The following is a 23,658-nucleotide window of genomic DNA, read 5'->3' as shown; positions in this document are numbered from 1 at the left end:
TCACCTTCCGCGATTTCCTCATATCTTTTTCCCTGATTCTTTCTCCTTCCCCTGTTTCTTTCTCCTTCCCCTGTTTCTCTCTCATTCCCCTGATTCTAAGCTCAGTCACCACCCTTTCATAAATTTCACAAATTTTTTCTCTCTCTCGAATTTGCAGAACACTCTCTTTCTCTCCAAATTTCCGTCACATTTTCCAGAAGACAAAACTACTCTGAAAAGTAACCCAAACCAAACTCATATTTTCGAATTTTTGGTTGAAATTTCTAGGGTTTTTGGAGGCAAAATAATCAGCTTTTGATTTGAATATTCAGTCATTATTTGCTCGATTCAAGGTGTGTTAGGGTGTTTTGGGTCGATTTATGCTTGAAAATGGGGGTTTTGGCTCGAATTTGCTCGAATATGGTGGTTTTGGCTTAGATTTGTTGTGGTTTTCGGTGAGTTTGTTATCCGGGTCGGATTTCTTAAATCACGGTGGAAAATCAACGGCGATGGTGAAGAGCAGGTGGTGGTGGTGGAAGGAGTTTGCAAATGGCGATGGTGAAGAACATGTGGTGGTGGTGGAAAATTAATGGCGATGGTGGTTTTCGGTGAGTTTGCAAATTGGTGACGGTGAAGAAGGAATCGCGGCGGCAAGAGAAGCCTGGCGCCAACGCCGGGGAGGTGATCTAGGTAGTCGCGGCCGGCGCCAGCCTGGATCTAGGTGTCGAGGTTGGGCGGGCAGGGGTTGGCGGGGAAGAAGTGGGTGGTGGGTTTTTTCAATATGGGTATTTTAGGCATTTCCTTTTTCCTTCCATTTAAAAACATTAATCATAGTTAATATTTTATAAAAATGCTTAACTAATGTTACCACTGAATTATTTTACAACTTAGAGATTACCATTGATAATTTGTTTTTTTAGTGTTTACCATTGAGAAAAAAAAAAGTTGAAGAGTACCATTGAGAATTTCCCATTAATTTATTATGTCTTTGTTTCATTTTGAATTTTGGGGCTGTTTGGTTGAGGGGTAGGGAAAGGAATGGAAACAAGAAAGAGAAAGAAAGGGAAATTAATCAAAACCCTCAAATTTACCCACCTTATTTGATTAATTTGCCTTTTCAAACGTTTGGTGAAGAAAGAAGAAAACAGCAAAAACCATGAATTTGTCAATCAAGCTTATCCATAATCATCATTCTCAACCTAACAACTGCAATCTTACCTTCTCACTCGACTCTACAATGGTCGAATTTGTGTTGGTTGCTCCTATTCGATTTGCGGCGATGTTTGACGGAGGTGGTGGTGGGTTTGGTCATGGAGGTTGGATGTTTGCTATGGTTGGTATCCTCTTGTTCTTCCTTATCTATGGGGGAATAAGGTGGGAATGGCTAAGAATAAGTATTGGGGAACTTGAAAATTAAAAGGCTGAAAGGGGAAGAGAAAAAAATGCAAAACAAACACTAACTAAGGGAATTAACGGGCCAAGTTCCTTTTCCCATTCCCCATTCCCCCAACCAAACAGCCCCTTATATATTTATTTTATTAATGATTATTTTGGTTTGTATGTTAAAGCGATATTGTTTACAAGATTTGAACGTGGATACATGCTGTCGATTATGTCTATCGGGATCGATGACCTGTTTCTAGTGATATTAGAGAAGCTTTCTACTGCTCTTGCTAATTGGAGATTTTTAATTGACTATAGTCAATTGGACTCACAATCTTTCTTGGTAGGTGGCAGTACGTTTTCATTTCGAATTTGAATCAATTAATTATATGCCTATAAGCCTATTGAAACAAATGTTATCTATATGTGTTTTATAGGATCTACAAATGTTGTGCGTTCAGGAAAATGAAAGACGAAAGGATATGAGTGAATTGATCGTTACCTCAGACACAATTAAGGCTGGAATTCTCAAGCTCACCAAATATGTTACTGGTGAAATAGTTTTCCCATCAGACATGGTTGATTTGCAGGAATTGGAAGTTGTGAAATCTGATCGCCACTTGAAGTTCACTCTAAGAACTGACAACAATCAGTACATGATTTCAATATATGATATGGAACTTCAATCAGTGAAGCAGTTTTGTATAATCCTCCTTCTAGATAATGTAACAAATCGATCCATTTCCAATATTTTATTTTATTATTTTGGCTTGTTTGACATTATTTAATCTACGGAGTATCTCATTGTTTTGTTGTGTAGGTTGTGATTGATTCATCTACCAGGGAAATCATGAGTCATCCACAAGATTACATCTCTCTTGTGAAGACCAATACTTGTCGGCTGGTTGTGGTAATAGTCCCAACTTGTTAAATGTTATTGGTCATCGACCTTTTAAATTTCATGTCTATACTTTCTTATATTCGTCTCTGTCTATATTATATTCAGATTAAGCAACGTGAACCTGCTAATTACCTAAACACTAAAGCCAAGGTCAAGCTTGATTTGGGTGACATTTGCAGTAAACTATCTCCAAACGGTGACCACTTGAACACACAATGGTACAAACTCTTGTTATTGTGTATTCTCTATATTAGTTATCGTTCTTTTTTATGAATATTAAAATTTGCTTTAATGTATAGGAGATGGTTAGATCAAAAAGCATTTAATGATTTTCAAATCACTTTGGCTTATGAAATGAGGCGTTGTCATGAATCTTCCCCTCCTGCTGCTCCAGCTCCAGCTCCAGCTCCATCTAGCTCTACTTCACCAATACCACCACCTTCTGTTGCTCCATCTAGTACTATAACACTTTCTTCACCAGTACCACCTCCTTCTACTCTAAATTTGCTTGATAAGTCTCCTTCAGAGACTTCTTCGTCAGCCTCTGAGCCTTCTACAAAACCAGTTATGTACATGAACATGGCTTTCGCTTTGGCTTTGGCATTGTCTTGTTTTCTTTTATATCTGATAATGATAATGTATTTCGGTTTATAAATGTTGTAGTTCAATGTTCCCTTCAATGGCATATTAGAGAAAAAAAGTGGGTGGAATTGCTTCATAGGAAGTCTTCAAAGTGAATTGTGCAAGCTGCCGAAGTCTTTTGTGGAGCTTCATCATATCACTTTGACAAATGTGATGAGCTAGTGACATTGTGCAGCAACTACGAATGCTTACTCAATGTGGAGCATTTAATATTAAACCCCATTGACATGTCTGAGAAGCTTCTTGTCACAGAAATAGTTTATTCTATCGAGGAGTTTTTTTCTCTCGAGTATCAGAAACTCAAGAGTTCTAACATATTCGCCGATGAGACTTCGTTGGGGGAAATGTGGTGGGATCATATTTCTGGGATGTTCTGGAGAATCTTTAGGTAAACAATTCCTTTCTTCATTTATATATGAGAAATTATACGCAATACTCTTACTTAAATCAATGTACCAATCCTTACATATTTTCTTGTGCTAGAGTTTAATTTTTCTTTTGCAAAAAACAAGTATAAAAGTTATATCTTCTTTGAATTCAAGCATTGTAAGTTAAATTGTTTGCTTATATAACTCTCATTATGTAACCTAAATGAATTTGTAAAGTTGTTCTTATTAGATTGGGTTTATAACCGAGCAAATGTTCATAATGCATAGCTAAAAAGAAGCATATACTATATTTGTAAGACTAAAAATTGACAAATTATGATGCCATGCAAATAATATTATCAGTAAGGGTTACACATAGAATTTTCAAAGCAGTAAAGTAACATGCAGAATTTTCATTTGTTTTTTCATTATAGGAATTGAATGTTTCTAACACATACATTATATGTTTATTAAGTATGTTTTTGGTCATTGTAATTGTAGGGATGTGGCTAGAGGGTTGGTGTTTTTGCATGAGAAAACTAATTATGCTTGTGGGGATTTATCTTTCAACACTTTCGTTACATTTGGTGGTAGGGGGCGGATCCTACCCTCCTTGGACAAGTCCAAGAAAGGTGAAGAAGATGTGACTCAATTTGTTCAGCTACTGAACAATATTGTATATTTTCCTTTCGTAGGAAAATCTACTCCTGTCATTGTTCTTCCGAGTGACTTGAGTAGACTCTTGGATTTCATTCCCCGCATGCAGTAAGTTTCATCATTATCGTCATCATCATGAAAAACTCATAACCATTATTGCATGAATTTTTTTATCCTTAATTGATTTTCTGGATGATGGATTTTTAATATTCATTTGCACCTATTCTTGATGGTGAGAGTCAATTGAAGTTTTGTTCTTGGTTCCTTGGGTGTTCCTGTTAGATTCCACCACCCATTTAATTGCATATAGTTTGACATTTATAACCGATTTAAACACTAGAAAGTTCATAAAAGACTTACTTGCTGAATTTCTGATTTGTAAGTTTCCTCTTCAATTTCTGATTTTAGGATTTTTGAGTATCGTAAGTTCTCCTTTTGAAGTTTTCAGTATCTTTACTACTCTAGTTGTTGTCTTATGATGGTTTTCTTATTATCCATTTCTGCAAATTGATGAGATAAGAATTTAAGGCGGGTATGGTTAAGGAAAGCATTAAACTTGCATAGGGATGAGAGGAGGTTTTGCTTCGAGTATGATGAGTGGATAGAATGATATCGAACTTGACTTTTATGTTGTCTAGCGTAGAGATATTGCGATGTTACAAATTTTATATTGTGTTGTCAATGCATGTGTCAAGATAACTATTATCCTTATTATCAGCATTCATGATCAAGGTGGTGTTGTGTTAGACCATGGTTGGTTGCGTCTGTTTCAAAATGTTAGAGAATGGTGTTCTTGATCGTTTTAGTTAGTTTTCAAGTTGCACATGTATATAAATACATATGTTGTTAGTTTGTAATGTTTCACCTTTATTATAAAGCTTAGGTTGTGTGTTAGCTGATGCTTACATATTAGGTTTATGTTTACTAAGGCTATAAACTTGAATGAATTTCTGTTTCTGATGTGTTTGTTTTACTTTAGGAGAGTACCGACATATTTTCTTGTTAAACATCCATTTTTTTGGACGGTTCAAGAGAAAATTGATTTTGCCTTGAAGCTTAAGAAGTTTATCAAAAAGACGAAACATACAGAGGCAGTGGTTCAAAAACAGATGAAACGATTAGGTGCTTTCAAAAATTGGTGGGATGGACTCGCAGGTGTTTATTTCAAAATATGGAATACTGCTCAACTTAAAAAGACTGTTACTTCTTACAAAAAAGAAGTGGATATTGTACGATTTTTTAATGCGGCTTATTCCCATGTTAATGACAAGGACTACAAAATAGATCGCAAGTGGAAGGTTTGTTTATATTTGTGTGAATGTAACATGCTTGATTTATGTTATTATATATTGTAATAGTGTATTTTCTTATGTTTTCTTCATTCTGGCAGAAATTGACTGATGTAGAGATTGAGAGAGATCTGGAGGCATATTTTCCTGATTATTGCGTTACTATATTTGGATGTCTTTGTGATTGTATGAATAATAGGTAAGTGTACCTAATTTGACTTGTCAATTCAATAACTATCTCTAAAAAGAAACAAAAACTAAAAGAACTAGTACATCTTTGTTTTTATTAGATCGTTACGTGAGAATGAGTGGGAGGATCTCAACCATTTACTTCCGAGTTGATCATTGATGAGGTATGTTTGCTTTTGAGGCCTGCGTTCTAGAATCTGTTCAGCAATAAATCTACCAAATCCATGGTCATAGTTCATAGTTGTGTTGCATGCTCAGCATTTAATTCTGTTATTTATTAGAATACACTACAAAAACTTGATCCTTTTATGACAGTCCATTAATGACGGGGTTTAAATCATGTCACTTTTAATGACAATCTTTTAGCCCGTCATAAAACATATCCAACTTCTACTAAAAGCCCAACCCAATTCTTATTATGACAACTAAAACCTCAATTAAACAAAAACAAAAGAAAGGCCTTTATTTTCTGTTATTCTCTCCACCATAATATAGTACCAAAACTCCATTTTCGTTGCTCCAAGAAGATCAACAACTGATTTTTCCTCCATCAAAATACACCAGTTTTTTCCAGAAAAATTAGTTGCAAATTTTGATTCAAGATGTTCAGTTGATTTTTTGCTTTGATTTAGGTTAATTACTCAATTTTAGCTTTAATTTCTTTTTCAAACAAAACAAAAAAGTGTTGTATCGATTGTTCGTGGGATTCGGCTTCAAAAGGACTACTAAATCGTTGATTTGAGTTAGGAATTGCAAAAAATCTTTGATTTGAAGGTTTGTTTCTCTCTCTTCTTTTCTTTCATTTCATATCAAAAAGCAGCCTCCACTAGGCAGACCTCTAATTAAAGGCTTTCAAAATTTACTGCGGTTATAGATTTTGCCCGCACCTAACAGTCCCTTTGCTGTGTTTCAACTCAACCTGTAACATCTGTTGGTTTGCTATGTGGCAAAAATACCGGTCTAGGTAAACTGTTATTAAGAACAATAGCCATACCTCAATCTGTCAGGAACATTCTGTGCCAAATATGAATTATTTGTCTATGTTATTTGCACTCTCAAAACCAATGTTAGGATCTCAACTATCTCTTGAAATGTAGAGACCTAATATTAAAGAGTATAGTATAGCCTACCAACAGAATTGCAACTTAGCTTGTTTTACCAGAAAATAACAATGGAACACTCATTTAGTCAGATGTTCTGGTTTCCCACAGCAACCTGCAATCACTGATGGTTTATGCATTGTTACCCGGAAAAGGTTTATAACATCATTTTATGCATGAAGTAGAAAAGGTTTATAGATGGTTAATCTGTGAATATAATCATCTTGGTGGTGTTCAACAAGTATCAGGAGTAATAATATCTTCTGTTTTTATCAGTGGCAGGCTTCTCTTTTACTGCAGATTTCCTGATGACACTGCTTAACTCTCTGATGTCAATCATGTCAAAGGCTGGTTCTTGTGGACGCGACTTTGTCAATATAGGGCGCAGCTCAAGCTCTGAAATTTCATCAAACTTGTTAAACTTCTAAAACTTTCAATTGTACATTGCACAAATACTCTATTTTGTTTAGTCTTAAAATTGTACACATCTCTTATCAATTTTGTTTCTTCTCCATTTCTAGATATACAAAATGTGGTTGGTTTTATATGGAACTTCTGTTTCACTTTGTATGACCTTGTTACTATTCATGTTAATATTTGAACTATTACATTAGTGAACCAAAGAATCTATTGATATCAATTCTATTAGCAGGTTTGCAAATGATAAAATTGCGACAGGGTTATCTGATCATAAATGGTTTTTCGCGACCGGATTTTTGCCTGTCGCAATTGGCTTCTGCGACGGGATTTTTGCCCGACGTAATTGGTTTTGTGACAGGATTGTGACGGGAAGATGATACATTCTTAGATCCTCTGTATCTTCTTTTGCAGCTAACTCCAAAACAAGCCTTTCGCTTGCTTTCTCATAAATTTCACGGACATGAGTTTAGTTTTGAGAACGGACAGTCTGTGGATGAAAATGAAACAGGAAAAGCAGATGAAACAGTATCTCAATGAACTAAAGCAGAAGCAGATGACTTCCACAGTCTGTGGATAAAATGAGAGAGGCTCAAGCTCAATTGAAAACACCCTATCTTGTTCTCAGTGGGTTAGTACTTTGCTTTTTTACTTGTGTAGTTGTGTATGAGTATTTCTCAGGACATGAGTTTAGTTTTGAGAACGGACCTCGATGACCTAAAAATAAAAGTGATGCACTTTTTGGAAACATTTGCAATTATTACAAGATTTACAACTGTAAAGAAGATACTCCTACTTTGCTTTTTCTGTATTTGCTACGTTATATCATCTTAGGCGGTTACATTTTTGCTTATTATCTTTCATCTATTTGATGCCCTCATGTTTTCCCTGGAATATAAGTTAAAATGTATTAATTAAATCAAGGCTCTGATTCGACTGACTCTGTCCTGTTGACACTTATAATCGGGCAAACTAGTGATCCTAGGAGTTGCTTTGCAACTGTTGAGAAGGATGTCCCTGGAAGCTCTCATTTTGCTTGACACCTATGCTTGGCGATAAAAAGGTAAGCTCTCATTTTGCTCGTTGCTTTTTTTATTATTTTTTTTATATATATACATAAAATATATATCATATCATGCATTTCCCAGTTCCCACTCAATGAGCAAAGATAAGGCTGGTAAGAGACTTGTAGGGCTGTAACTAGACTTGTAAAAATGGGTCGTTAAATCAGGTTCAAGTCGGATGATTTTGTGGTTGGGTCAATTTGTTATGGGATACTTGTGACCTGGGTGCTGGGACATGACAATCTTTAAACATATTCTTGATACTAGAAGACTTGCATTTGCCTTTCATTTAAAAAAATGCATGCATATCCACATTATAGATTAACTTGTTTGATAGATCCTGTTAAGTTCACATCTCTTACCCATTTGTAAGCATATCCCAATTTTTTTTCCTCTAGATGTGGTCTAAGATAATTGAGGCGTTGCAATAAATACTTAGGGTATAATTGTAAGTTGACTTTAAGTAGCGGTAATGGGAAGAATGTAAGTGTAATTTGGCTAGCAAAATAACACATTTTAATGTCCATAGTAATGCAATCTCATTCCCAAAACTTGTGTTTCTTTTTCCTTCATAAATGTCCATTTTTACCCAATGCCACCCCCTCAAATGGTAATGGACGGTCAAAAGAATTTGTGAAGAAAAATAATTTGGGGGTGAACTATCATAAGTTCATTACTCCATGAAAATAGACTTCAATTTCTGATATAGATTTATGTGCAAATTCATATCCATTACCACTTTCCAAATGGGCCATAAATTGTCACGCATATTATACACTCATATGGGAGTGTTTAGTACGGAGTATATAAATTTGTAATACCCGTCACAGGTACCCAAAATATAATGAACGATTTAAGTAATATTGATTGTGAGCTTTGTGGTTCACTTTATAAAGTATTCTGATGTATTTGTGTTGTGATATTATATATTTAACTTTGTGCAAGCCAATTTTTAAGTTCAATTGTGTCTTTCAGGTAGAGCACTTTTTGGGAATCAAACGGAAAGCTGAAACCTGGATCTAATGGCACGCCAAAGAAGCCCAGAACTTGATTTTTGTAACCAATGATTGAAAATTTGGATTTCTCACTTTGGAGGTTTTCAAATTGGAAAGGCTTCCTCTTAATTTTATCTTAATAGGGCTAGTGAAGATTTTTATTTATGTACAAACTTGTGTACTGTACATAAAAAGATGGCACAATTCAGTTTTGGATGATAAGGTTTTTGAAATTTGATGTTTAATACTACTGTAGGCGTCGTTTGAAGTGCGCCTACGTTAAGCATGTGTGAATATGCTTGACACTCATAGGAAAAAGAATTAATATAATACGATTAGGGACAAGGAAAGTAAGGAGCCGCCAACAAGTTTTTAAGGAACTTGTAAACCGTTCACGGATCATAAAAGACAACCATGAATAAGGGACAACGTAAGGCAACAACGATTGACCCGTGAAGGTTACACCCCATTCATAATCCATGAGATTACTAACTCTATATGGTTCAGAACCACGAAAGGAGGATCGGGGATGATGGTACGAATGAGTCATGGAGGAGTCACATTCGCCCGTATTGGCCTCTACTCGATTCTTATAGTGAAAAGTGATTCCTGCGATCTCAAAGGCATACGAACAAATATTCAATTCGCTCCAAACTATTATTATGCTAAATTGGTTGAATATTAATGCAACACATAATTCTAAAATATCGTGATCACTTCGATTAAATAATAAGATTAAAGGAACCTAAACCGGTTGTCCAAATTATCTTATTAGGCGTGATTTTCAATTACATATTCCCTTTAAACATGCAATATGGTGATCATAATAACAATAGAATAACCATTAATATTGGAAGCAATTCAACAATAATCCAACAATATTTTATAAATCGTTAGAAAAATAATATAAACAAAAGGACATGATTCCTTACTTTGATTTCGTTTGCTTGCAACTACAAAATAATAAACACGTTAGTAACTTCAAGGAAATCAATAAAACAATAATTAAATTTAAATTAAATAGAGTTGATTTGGTCCAAACCCTCAAACAATTCTACCTTTCACGCCTTGGTTTAAGGGCAGCACCTCGGGTAAAGTATGGACTCCTTGGAGTGCTTAACGGAAGTATTTTGGAAGAATAGGGTAGGGTAGTGTTTAGGCTAGAGCATAGAAGAGAGAAGAGAGAGTTAATTGATGCCTCAAACTGCAGAAATGAGGGGGTATTTATAGGGAAAATGAGCAGAGGGAACACACAGAACCCTAAAATGATAAAACCCTAAAAATGGTTGTCGTGACACGGGAAGTTGTACCGTGACGCGGGGAAATAGCAGCCCTAAAAAGATAAAACACGTTCAGGTTTTACGCGGAGCAAACACGGGAAATTCCCGTGTCACGGCATGTTTGCCGCGACACGGCAAAATATGCCGTGACGCGGGATAGTCCACCGTGGCGCGGCAACTAGTACCGTGTCGCGGTGGCCATTTTTCCCTTTTTGCGTCCAAATTCATTTTAAACCTAATTATACCCGGTATTATTAAGTTCCGTGTCATAATTTTGGGCTGTTTTAAGTTTAATATTCACTAATTGGGCTCAATTAATAAATAGTACGAAATGAATAAAAAGGGTTCGGGCCAAAATGTAAATTGGACTATGCTTTGACTAAACATTAGAACTGATCCATTGACTATTTTGTGAGCTGAGTTTAATTGAACATGGGTTTTAAGCACTCCCGGGATTAAATACTCGACCCGACCAATAGTTCGGTGAAAGGTTGTTCACCATCGGGTTTGGTTTTGGAGAGACATTTTTAAGTGTCTACAACTACCTCCATTTCGAATTATTTGTAACATTTTCCTAAAACAGAAACTACACATTATGTGCAACAAAGGAAAACTTTTCCCTTTTAATAATTTTTTTGTGTGAAATTACTTTACTGCCCTTATTTTTTTTAAAAAAGTAAAGTGCACTTAAGTCACTTAATCAAATTTCATTAAATCATTAAACTAAATTAATCAATTTAATGTTTCCCACCAAAATTAAATCAACTCCCAGCTAATCTCATTCAATTCTTTCATCCCCAATTAAATCATAACAACTTTTAACATTCATCCCCCAATTTATACAAACCCTAACCCCCATTCAACATTCCTAGATGCCATATTTTCTCTCTCATCTCTAGATCTCTCTTCTACTGTTCATCTTCTCGAACAACTTCTCTTTCTCTCACCAATTTTCACTCAGATCTGGTCCTTTTTCTTCTTTATTCGTCTTCAGATCTTGCTAAATTTGTCAGATCTGTTCATTAAGTCCCTAAAAATGGCTGTTAATCCCCTTCCATGAAGCTTTTTTTGCCAGTGAAGACGGTAATGAAACTGAGATCTTGGCTGACCTTATTAACTCAATTGAGGCTGACTCTCCTTTGCCAAAACGATTTTATGAATCTGGTGAAGCTAGGAAGGTTTTATCTGACTATTATTTTGAAGCACTTGATATAGTTCTCAGATCTGTAGAGGAAACTAAATGAGGAAGAAGGGCTCTGGATTTTATTGATGGTAAGGAGGTTTTAGAAGAGGTTGATGTTAGGGTTTGTACAAAGGTGAAACCTTCAAAACCAAAGATTAAACCACCAAAACCTTGAAGGATTTCATGCTAGTGAAGATTTTTATTTAAGTACAAACAAATCACATATTGATGGAGAAGGAAGAAAGTACCAACTGTGCGACGAATTTTGGTAATACTCATTCAGCAGATTTCCTAATATTACTAGCCAAAATGTAGTGCCTATTTTACAATCTGCCTATGAACAACATTGTAAACAAGTTCATATTAGAAAGTTGGATCTTATTGTGTTTCTCGCGATATTAATGTAAAAATATTATGCGTATTTTTGAAGGATCATGTATACTCTGAAATTCGTCTACACTTGTACGAAGTATTTTATTCCTTGTCTGATAATACAATTTTATCAGTAATGAGTTGATGACAGAATTGCACTCTTATTACCTTTTTTATTCTAGGGATCTGCAAACCTTAATTTATTGCATCTATATGCAAGTCGGCCATGATCTAGATTATAGATATTTTTTTATAAAATAAATAGATTCAAATATACTCCGTATGTAAATAGAGAACATTAGGATAGCAATTTCTTAATCGATCTGATTATGTTTCATAATTTCATTTTTACCTATATATGGCTATATGATGCTCTTAAAGTAAGCTTGCCCCAAACCCGGCATGCAGTTGCTTTGAATCAGATTATAGGAAATTTTTTTATATAAATAGGTTTCAGTTGTATGCAATTAGTGTATATAACGATGCCATTTTTCAATCAATAACTAAAGTCCATTTTATTAAATTGGAAGTGGAGCCAAACTGCCAAAGCTTAATTTAGTGTAGCAAGCCGAAACTAATTACCAATAATGAGCCAAATCCCAAAGTTCACTGATACTATTAAACAACATAGACCCATAACCATTAGAGTACTTAATGCACGCCCAGTGACACAAATGATATATAAATAAACTTAACTAAATAACATTAGCCTAAAGAAACTCTGATCTTGCTCATATAAAAAGCACAAGGCAGAACAAAAGCCAAAAAGCACAACTAACGCCCTTTCACAGTCCAGTAGCATTAACAGTACGTGCACAAAATGCAGGTGACAGGAGCTACTGATCATCAAGAACTACCCTGTAACATGTTAAAAATCATCTAGTTAGCTTCAACTACCATCAAATGTCTCAACCCTGTTGCACCACAACGCCGAGGAAACATAACAATGACAATCAACAAGAAACCAGAATGTTTGAACAACTAAATACGAAGTAGAATAAATGCTGAGCAATGCAACTATGCCTAGGGGTTGACTTTTTGTTGAACAATTTCTCAACCATATGCCTCTACATTTCGAACAGCCATAATCTTTGACTAGAAATTATATGGAATGAATACACGTATACAGCCTGCTCGTTTATCTGAGGCCGTGTATTCCCTTCAACCTTCCTTCTCTATATTAATCGTCTCCACTTCAGATACAGCGGAAGTAAGAGAATCCAACAGCTGACATGAGTTTCGAGTTCACCACAAATATCCAATAGGTAACAGAACTAAGTAAATGAGGCAATGTATAGGTAGATAGGTTATTCAATTAGATATTTCTTCCCCAATATAGCCCCCACTCTTGATACAACTAAAGTAAAAGGGTGCTATAGCTGACACATAACTTTCAAATTGCACCACGAGGATCCAATAGGTAATAGAGCTTCTAAAACGATTAAGGAAAAAGATAGCTGAAACCTGCTCCTCATAGCAAAGCACACCAGAGATTGTAAAAACAGATGAAGCTCTAATCGAAGCTACTAGCTAGCTAACCATAATTAGATGAAAATAGTCATTCAGAATGATTGTCCTCGTCTAAACTTGTCTAAGTTGACATAGATCAATGCAATAATTGCAAGTCACATACAATTTCTTATCACGCATCAATTGCACATTCATGAAATTGATCTAAAATCCACAAAAGCCTAACTAGTCGTTCTCTCCTTCACCCCTTTCTTGCCCCTCAGACATGGTACTCACTTCTTTCAATGATACTACTAACAATATATGAAGTGGCAACAACTATCTTCACTCCATATTTCCCTCCCCATACTATTTATGGGGTACCTACCCCTGTTTGCCAATAGCAGGGAAAGGAAATAAGTAGAGGATCAAAATTAAAAATAAAAAATAAAATAAAATTCATGTGCAATTAGGCACTAAGGTACATACCTTATGCCATAATGTTTTGTTATTTACTGTTTTGGGTTTTATGTTATCTAAGCTTTTCTAAACTATATTTTTTCCTTTTCTATATTTTTTTGGAAATTTCTAACATTGATAATGAGATCTACCAAAAATAAGATCATATTAGGGATGAGCTCCTAACAAAATAATTAATACACTCATAGTTGATGTCCATGTTATATTGACAGCGTGGTTATTAAAATCTTTATTCGATCCTACAGTACAAAACTATGAGATCGATCCGAATCGTAAGATTTGTAGGATAAAATTTAGGAGTGGTAGGATCTTAATATGATCTTACAATTTTACAATTCTATGATCCGATCCTACATTTAAAGATAATTTGAGAAGTTAATTAATTTTTACATATGAAGTTAATTAATTAGGAGTGGTTATTAATTTTTTTTTTTATCAAGTATTTTGAAGTTCATATACACATTAGTTTAAAGTATTCATTCATAGCTACTAAATAAACACATTTCAAAGAAATTCACATAATTTTGTCCATCTATAACTTTGACGTCAATCATAGTTAAAACCTTATTTTGACAACCTTGCACATAACTTATCAATTAATTATTGTAGTTAAATGAATGTCGAAAGCAAAGTAATTGTTTTTAGTATTGAAAGTAGAAAAGCATAACTTTAAGTCAATTTGTAGTGTACTTTTTTTTGCTTGTAAGTACGATCCTATGATCAAATTTTATTGATTCGATCCCACCCCTTGATTGACATCCAAATTCATCCACTTTTTCAATTCATCCACATATTTTGTCTCGGATACTTGCACTATTTGTAGAATTATAGTTCACACATTATCAAGTTTCAACGTAGATAGATCAAGTAATAACCTAGTGTATGCTAGCAATGTGTTATTAAGTACAAAATTGACAATACAACATACAATTGAATTCATATGGATTTAGAGACCACATTAGCATGTGGACATTAGCAATAATGATAATTCTAAGGAAAAATCAACAAAAATAATCCAAACTATGGAGTGTCTTCTCAAATTAATCCTAACTATTTTTTAACTATGATTAATCCTAATTATACAATAACCCTTCCCTAAATAGTCTACCATCATAGGCAACTTAAAGAACCGGTAAAAAAAAATCTAGTGGGTTACCTTACTAAATGATATTCCTCTCCCTCTCTAACTAAAACTCGGTTGAAAAAATAAACATTCATCCCTCGTCACTTCCTCGTCACTTTCCTCTGCCATTGTTAACCCTTCTCTATTTGGAAATTAATGGTGATGCTAGCAATTGCCATATGTTACCCATTTCAGTTACCAATTGTCATTTGCTTCCCATATTAGTTTGTTGTCAATTACGAGTTCAATCAATTAAGAGTTCCAATTTGCAGCAAGATTTTCTGAAATTGTGGTAATTACGGATATGATTAGTTGCGATAATGGTAAGATGCAGTACCAATTGTTGTTTATTATGCGTTAATTTAGTTTTGGGACTTTAATCTGCGTTTTTTTCTTAATATATGTTGTTGTGTTGGTAATCTGTGTCTTTAATTGCAGTTTTTTTTTTCTTTTCTTAATTGCGATGGTAATAGTGATGATATGCAGACCTTGAGTATGAGTAAAAATAATCTTGAGTTGACATTATAATTTAATTGCTAAATGTAGGGAGTTGGAGAAGTTGCTTCCGTTAAAATGTGGCATGGTGGAACATTTAAGAAGAGGAAGTTTGTATTAATATATGTAGGAGGGCAATGTATGAACTTCGAAGTAGACACAGACGAACTTTCTGAGACATTTGAAGTGGGGTTGAAGAGAGTATACACAGATGATGAAGTTAGAACCATGAGCTCAATTGCTATGGCTATGAGGTCCATATGTGTAGATGTGACTCAGTTGGGCTGCTTCCTTGAGTACAATGTCCAACAAACTTCTTAAGAAGAAATAAAAAAAAATAAATAAAAAAGAAAAAGAAAAAGTAGAAAGAAATTAACTCCTAAAAGAGCCCCTACTTTGACGGTTGTCGGAATGTTGTGATGACATTTCACAATGTTTCCCGACGCGAGGGATCTTGTATTTGGAGTTACACCTAGAAGAGCTTTGTTTAGAGAAGATGGGACAATAAGGGGAAAAAAATAAGGGAGGCAGAAAGGATTATCTAAGAATAAAGGAGAACAAAGAAATTGAAGATTAATGGAGGTATAATCCATGGATAGGTATAAAGACGAAAGTTTTTTGAATTTCTATGAAAATTAAAGGCGATACAAAAAAATCAAACAAATCTTCAAATTAAATTATAGAGCATGTACAATCACGTTTTAGCAACAATGAACATGAATTTGCAACAGCACAAGGTCAACAAGCCAAAGAGAATATGAAAAGAAACAATCAATTTATGCATATAAGAGAGAGTTGAGAAGAGGGATGAGGGTACTCACTAAAGCGGGAGGAAGTCAAGCACTTGGTAAGTGGATAAAATTTCATATGAGCGGGTATAAAGGGGAGTGAGGGTTATGGTGGAACCACAACGCTCCGCTTTAAACTTGAAGAAGAGAAGAGTGGTGTTGGTAGGTAAGCTACGATCACATCGATCACCACCTGGAACAATCGGCACTACAGGCGAGTAAATGGCCAAGCACAAGATTTTGTTGGTGTCGTCTAGACAAAACAGCGAATCAAACCTGAAGGAGGTACAATCATCTACAGAGAAATCTTTTTCAATAACCCGAGTGGACCACTGCACGTCAAACCACTTTGCGGTGGCAACCTCGTATGCATGAACAAGATTGCGATATTTATGGGCATGAAGATAGAGGACACCATCAAGAAGTGCAGCATCCTGTACTCTGTCCCAATCAGAGACATTGGAGTCTAGACATTTCCATGTACCAGCACAAGTACCATGAGTGGGAGGATAAAAGGCATAGAGGGAAGACGAGGAAAGCTGACCGTCATTCAAGTGAATTAGAATGCGATTGTTGGTAGGGTCCGGAATCACTGGCGTAGATGGACTACAATCCACCAGTTTGGAAGGCAAAGGGCCAAGCGACTTCCAGGGGCCATGGGGCACACCATTGGTGGTATCGACATGAAGAACCTCTGGAGCAAGGACATTTCCAATGCAGTAGACATCCCCATTAAGGCAGGTGTAGTTGTATTCATTAGGATCATTGATCGGAGCTGGGCCCCATGTCCCACCAACACCAACACCAAAATGTATGTGAGACGCGCCCACGTAATAATTCAATTGAGAATCGGGTAGGGGTGATGATATTTCAGTCAGACCACCAAAGATGAAGATGGACTGACCCAAAGCCACCATTTCACCAACCCTCGCAGCCCTTCGCAGTGATGGTAAACAATAATGATATATTTTGTCCAGCTTCAGATCCACTATGTGGAATTCTTCTCGTCTAAAGATTTTTTCAACCATATTACCATCTTCGTTTTGGTATTGTACCTTATCTTCAATATTGTTCAATGACCGCACCAGAATCTTTCTTTCAATTCCTTGTTCAATACTCTGACACTTCCTTTGAGTTGACCCACCACCTCTTCTCCTCCGTCCCATTTTTTCCCCTAATCATAACACAAACACAACTAGTTTATTACATCACATAAAATTCAAATTAACATCAAACATAAACATCACCCACTCATCATGATTTTTCTAGATTATCACATCACATAAAATCAAACAACCGAAGAATTAATTAATTTTATAATCCATAATTTCACATCAAAACAATCATCGAATACAGAAATTCATCAAACATATGCTACCATCGACCTGATAAATTATTTCAGAGAGAATTAGGAATCATACCTGAGAAAGAGAGATAGAGAAACAGAGAAGGAAATTGGGGACTTTTGATTAAACGGTGAGATGAATGAAACCCTAAGATTTTTCATTATTTCATTTACTTGTATTTTTCTACCCTTTATATTGCGGAGCATAGCAAATGAATAGTGTCCGGACGGAATTGCCCTTCATGTGCCACATCAGCTTCCTCTACCTTTTTTTTTTTTTTTTTTTTTTTGAAGAAACCGTTAGTCGGGCATTTTATTAAATTATATCAATTTCCGCCAAAGTAAGAAAGCTTTGGGGGAAATCGTTAAACCATACATACGGAGATTCACTTGTACTATGTCTAGCAATCAAGTGTGCTAAGGTATTACCCGATCTACGGACATGACTACATTTAAAGAAATAAAAAACTTCTTTCAATCTCCTAATATCCTCATAGAAAACCATAATTTATCTTTACCACATAAAGAAAAAGGAAAAAGAATCTCCCTAATTTGGTCTTGTGTAATCCCAGCTTGTCTAATGGTGTTGCAATATTGGCAATAATCTAAAATATGAAGATTAGGATCCTCATTCTTAGTACCACCAAATTTCTTCCTTTCAATCATACTGATAAACTGAGGTTTGATTTCAAATTGCACTCCTTCGAGATTCGATGGAGGAGCAAGGTGTGGGAGATCTGCCAAGGAAGGCTGCGAATAATCAATAAGCTTGCGACCCGGAGGTGGTGGTGGTGGATTCATGTCTGATTCTTGATCTTTAGATGAACCTGTGTTGCTAGAATTAGATGGAGGGTCCAAAGGTATGTTGCCTCTGGAACCTACTTGTACCTGTCTATAGAGGTTCTTCTGTCTATGAAAAGAGCGTTCGATCTCAGGATCAAATGGAATATAACCTGATCTAGAACCCCTAGGCATAAACACAGAACTGAACAAACAAATATGAGAAACTGTCCCAAAGAACTTGCGTTCTCTGAGACGAAAGAAAATAATCTAGACTACAAAAATAATCAGAAATAAAAAATAAAACCGTTTTTCCGGCAACAACGCCAAATTTTGACAGGGTAAAGTCGTATCACCTAATCAAAAGTAATTCCTAAATTCCTCTAACTAATATAGACAGGGAAGTAGGGTCGAATCCACAGGGAAACAATGTTCTTCTATTCCTAATTAATAATTATAATCTAAACTATCAGGGAACAAGTAAGATTATTGGGAAGTATACTATAACAATAATTAAAGTAGGGAGAAAAATCAATAATAAAGGCCTAGGATCGCAGGTTCACCAATAATTAATATTTCGGGAAAAAACATAACGATCAACAGTTGATATTGCAAATAACATGATTAACAGGCTCTCGCAATTTATTAATCAACATAGATCTAACAGGCTTTCGCAATTTATTAGATCTAAGTTCCTATTGAAAATAGCCTTTAATACCAAATCACATCTGCTCGATTCATCAATTCAGTATTGCTATACTTTTACAATCAAATCACATCTGCTCGATTTATAATCTAATTGCAAAGAATTAAAACAGTTCATCATTAAGAAATTACCATGCAACATCAATAATCAATAACAACAAATTATCCCTTCATATTAATTATGGACCCCCCAAGAACCCTAGAATTAAACTACTCACACATATTTAAATCTAAACTAATCAAAGCCAATAATAGAAATATGATTGAAACCAAAACAATAATAATCAAAGAAATTAAATTCAAAAGCAATAAATTAAACGATAAAAGAGATGAGAAAATAATACCGAAGGAAGGAAATATGAATTTGCACTAAAAGGGGGAAAACTTGAGTTCAACAATAATCTCCAACTAAAAATCTCTCTAAAAACCAATGATCCAATCTTAATCTAAAAACGTCTCTAATAAAAGCTAACCAAAGAGTTTTTTTTGTATTCCCCTTGAAAAAAATAACAAAAACAAATTCTAAACGGCTTAGGAGAAACACGCACCGATCGAGCATAAGGCCGCCCGATCGGGCTCGCCTTTTTCCACACTCTCGTAATCTGAGCATCCGCCCGATTGGGCAATGATCCGCCTGATCGGGCCCGGTCTTATGTAGGCCAAACTTTTTCTCTTCTTTCCTTTGGGCTTTAATTCCTCTTGGCCCAAATTCTTCTTCCTTGGTCCAATGCTTGGACCAATTCCACGAACCAAGCCCTTAGTCATTGAAATCCTCGGTCTTGGGCTATGAAAAACGGTCATGAATATGATCATAGCTTCGATATCTCGTAGTGGCCAAGAAACCATAGAAATCACCAAAAATTCGGAAATTCCTACAAAATAAATGCCAACTCTACAAAACACTCGAAACCACATATTAGTACAAAAAATAGCTCTGAAGAGCTCAAATATACATAAAAATGACCATGGGACGGGCAATAAAAAAGCATATAAAATACACACATCACTTGCCTCACACGCGGTTTGATCCACATCCATTTGTTGCTCATCTCGAACTTCTTCGAGAACTATTTTACTCCCTCTTGTCTTTCTGGAAATAAACTCCCTTTCGAGAAAGACACCATCACGAGTAACAAACACTTTGTTCTCCTGACGATTATAGAAGTAATAACCCCTTGTCTCCTTTGGGTATCCCACAAAGAGACATTTATCTAATTTGGGTGCGAGTTTGTCTGATAGTAAACGTTTCTCATAGACCTCACGACCCTAGATTTTTAGAAAAGATAAGTTTGGAACTTTTCCTTTCCATATCTCATATGGGGTCTTTTCTACAGCCTTTGACGAGCTCCTATTTAGTGTGTGTGCATCCGTTTGTAGAGCATATCCCCAAAAGGAAATTGAAAGATCAGCAAGACTCGTCATTGATCGAACCATATCCAGTAAAGTTCGATTCCTCATTTCAGAGACACCATTTAATTGTGGCGTTTCCGGTGGAGTCAATTGTGAAAGAATTCCACAACCCTTTAGATGATCATCGAACTCTTAGCTCATATATTCATTACCACGATCAGATCGTAATGCTTTTATTGTCTTACCAAGCTGATTTTATACCGCATTCTGGAACTCTTTGAATTTTTCAAATGATTCCAACTTATGCTTCATTAAGTAGATATAGCCTATCGACTTAAATCATCAGTAAAAGTAATGAAGTAGCTAAACCCACCTCTTGCCTTTGAACTCATAGGCCCACAAACATCTGTATGTATGAGTGCCAAGAGGTCATTGACCCTTTCACCCTTTCCTGTAAAAGGTGATTTTGTCATTTTCCCCAACAAGCATGATTCACAAACATCAAAAGATTCATAATCGAATGATGTAAGGATTCCATCCTTTTATAACTTTTGGATGCGCTTTTGGTTTATATGACCCATCCGGCAATGCCATAGATAGGTTAGGTTCAAATTATTCGACTTTTGTTTCTTGCTTTCTATGTTATAGACCTGTATTGTGCTATCAAGCACATATAAACCATTAATCAAATTCGCACTAGCATAGAACATGTTATTGTAAGAAATGGAACAACATTTGTTCTTAATTTCAAAACAAAAACCTTCAGTATCCAAAACTGAAACAGAAATAATGTTCTTGGTAATTGACGGAACAAAATAACAATTATTAAGTTCTAAAATTAAACCAGAAGGCAAGCGTAAACTGTAACTTCTGACGGCGAGTGCAACAACTCTTAATCTATTCCTGACGCGAAGCTCTACCTCTCCCTTCGCTAGCCTTCTACTTCTCTTTAGTCCCCGCACATCATTAACTATGTGAGAACCACAACCGGTATCGAATACCCATAAAGAAGTAGAAGTCAAATTGATTTCTATAACATAAATACCTGAAGTGGAAGCACCCGACTTCTTATCCTTCAAGTATTTGGGGCATATGTCATTATGGTCATCATCACCACAATAGAAACATTTGCACCAATCTTCCTTAATATAATCTCCAGTCAGTTCAGCCGTCTTAAGTAAATCAAGCAGCTTACTCAGGGAATCGTCACTGTCCAGCGCAAGTCTGTCCTTGTCGAACCCATCATGGAGAGAATATAACATGACATCATGGGCAATGACATCATCCAATGGAGATCCCAGCAATTTCGAGTGTTCAAATAATCTCATCATTGTGTACACATGGACTCGCAATGAACCACCTGGCTTGAATTTATTGTTGAATACCTTAGCATGAGTGTTATAAGATTCAACTCTCAAGCCATTATTCCAAGGATTGTTGATTCTCGTAATCGAATTAACGATGTCAACAACATTTCTATCAGCATTACCATTTCCGTAACTACGAACCTTCCCTCTACAAATGTCACAGAGGTGCTTTAGCAACATGTAGGGTTCATAGCTTACAAATCTCGTACTCCAACTACTTGGAATCGAGTTCAGCATGAGTCTAAGTACCATGTCTGTATTCGAAACTATTTTCGCATATGACTCAGTAGTCATGCCTTCGTCATGTTCACATGGGAAAGGACGATCCAAAGGATATTCCAAATTGCAATACCTGAGAACAGTTCTCAAGTTCCTCTCCCATTCAAGGAAATTTGTTAAGTTCAATTTTATTTCCAACTTGCTTGGAATTGAAGAGATGTTGTTGTTGTTATTCAAGATATCTATAGGCAGAAAAAGGCAAAGTTCAATTTATGTTTATTAAAAGCACCTAAAACATGCAAAGTTTCTAGGCTACTTAAGCACTCTATTCAATTTTAATGTCCCAATTTGAATAAGTGATTCCAAGATCCTATCAACATGCAACGTTAAGCAGACGGAGGCCTTTTCTCAAAGTTGCATTTTCAAGGTAAGTAAACTCTTTACTAATTACAACATTTGTAATTCTTGGTTAGATAGAAAAACATCTCATGCTCAACTATCTCTTGCTTCAAAATCCAAAACGCTTTTGATGATTTTGTTGAGGATAACCAAATTAAGTGTGCAGAATTCGCAATTTCACCTTATCTCCCAAAATTAATAATAACATCCTGCAGAGGCATGACCTATTACTATTAATCAAGGGTTAATAAGTACTTTATATTTGGAAAAACGAGCCTCAATATTTGCAGGACCTAAGTTTATTATGTTGTTATTAATTAGTGAACTCTAGCGCATTGATAACCAACATACAATAAACTTATAAGCATTTTAAGAATAATAATAATAAAATGCATAAAATTAAATATGAGCTAGTATGACCCCTAATTCTAAGAACTAAGCTTGATTGGGCATCTCCTTGGACTTTTCATGGATCTCCATCCACCTTCGTCATGGGCCTTCTCAACTTGGGCTCTTCTTTGGATTACATAAGCATTTACATAATTTAAATAATTCTCAATTAAAATAAATTACAAAAATACTTAACGATACGCAGATCGTATTTAGATTACAAAAATACATCACGATACGCAGATCGTATTTAATCTAAATTTGGGCCATACTAGTCATTTAAAGCAATAATATATCATATATATTAGATGCCACATAATAATATCACATATTATACTTTGCCTAAACTAAAATATCAGATATTCTTAATTAAGGCAACAAGTATTCCTAAAATATTACATATTTTAATACATGATTAGGTAATATCTCCATATTATTCATTACCATAATTAAATATCATATATTAAATTAGGCATGAGATAGAATTAAATAAATAATCTAAGAAAATAAATCATATTTATATTCTAGGATTATCCTAACCAATTTAAGTCCATCCTAATAACTTGCTAACCACATAATTTTAATTAGATTAAAAAATCAAATTATGGAATTATCTTATAACCTAGTCAAATAACCAAAATTGGAATATGCTCAAATATCTCCTAAAATTATGATTTTTAAAATTTATCCAAAGCTAATTTTGAATTTTAACATTTAAAATTAATTAAATAATTTTTTTTTTTTGAAAATATAGGGTGTGTGACTGAGCTCACAGCCCAGCCACAACACAGCCACCGCCGCAGCCAGGCAGCAACCCAGCCACAGCAGCGCTGGCTGGCACACCAGGTAGAAGCCTAGCGCACCAACCAGCAGGGCAGTGGATGGGATGTGCACTTGCACAGTCCGGCCACCACCCCTCCCCTTTTCTACCGCCCCTCTGCCTCGCCCT

General features: G+C 35.4%; 1 protein-coding gene across 1 annotated transcript; it reads right to left on the bottom strand.

Moving 5' to 3' along the window:
- Positions 1 to 12,307: 12,307 nt before the first annotated feature.
- Positions 12,308 to 17,651, bottom strand: LOC145589305 (uncharacterized). Its single transcript, XM_081645825.1, has 3 exons — positions 17,576 to 17,651; positions 16,188 to 17,328; positions 12,308 to 12,677 (listed from the first exon to the last, which is right to left on the bottom strand). Coding segments are annotated over exons 2-3 (1,134 nt in total). The 5' UTR covers positions 17,321 to 17,328; positions 17,576 to 17,651; the 3' UTR covers positions 12,308 to 12,676.
- Positions 17,652 to 23,658: the final 6,007 nt, after the last annotated feature.

The sequence above is a fragment of the Chenopodium album genome, chromosome 17, assembly GCF_948465745.1.
Source record: "Chenopodium album chromosome 17, dcCheAlbu1.1, whole genome shotgun sequence".
NCBI classification, from domain to species: Eukaryota; Viridiplantae; Streptophyta; class Magnoliopsida; order Caryophyllales; family Amaranthaceae; genus Chenopodium; species Chenopodium album.
Note: the sequence above shows the minus strand (reverse complement) of the source record. Positions and strands in the feature narration are given on the sequence as shown.

Bases quoted from the DNA above. Each gene is read 5' to 3' on its own strand.
- LOC145589305 (XM_081645825.1), bottom strand. From the start codon at position 17,320: ATGGGACGGAGGAGAAGAGGTGGTGGGTCAACTCAAAGGAAGTGTCAG.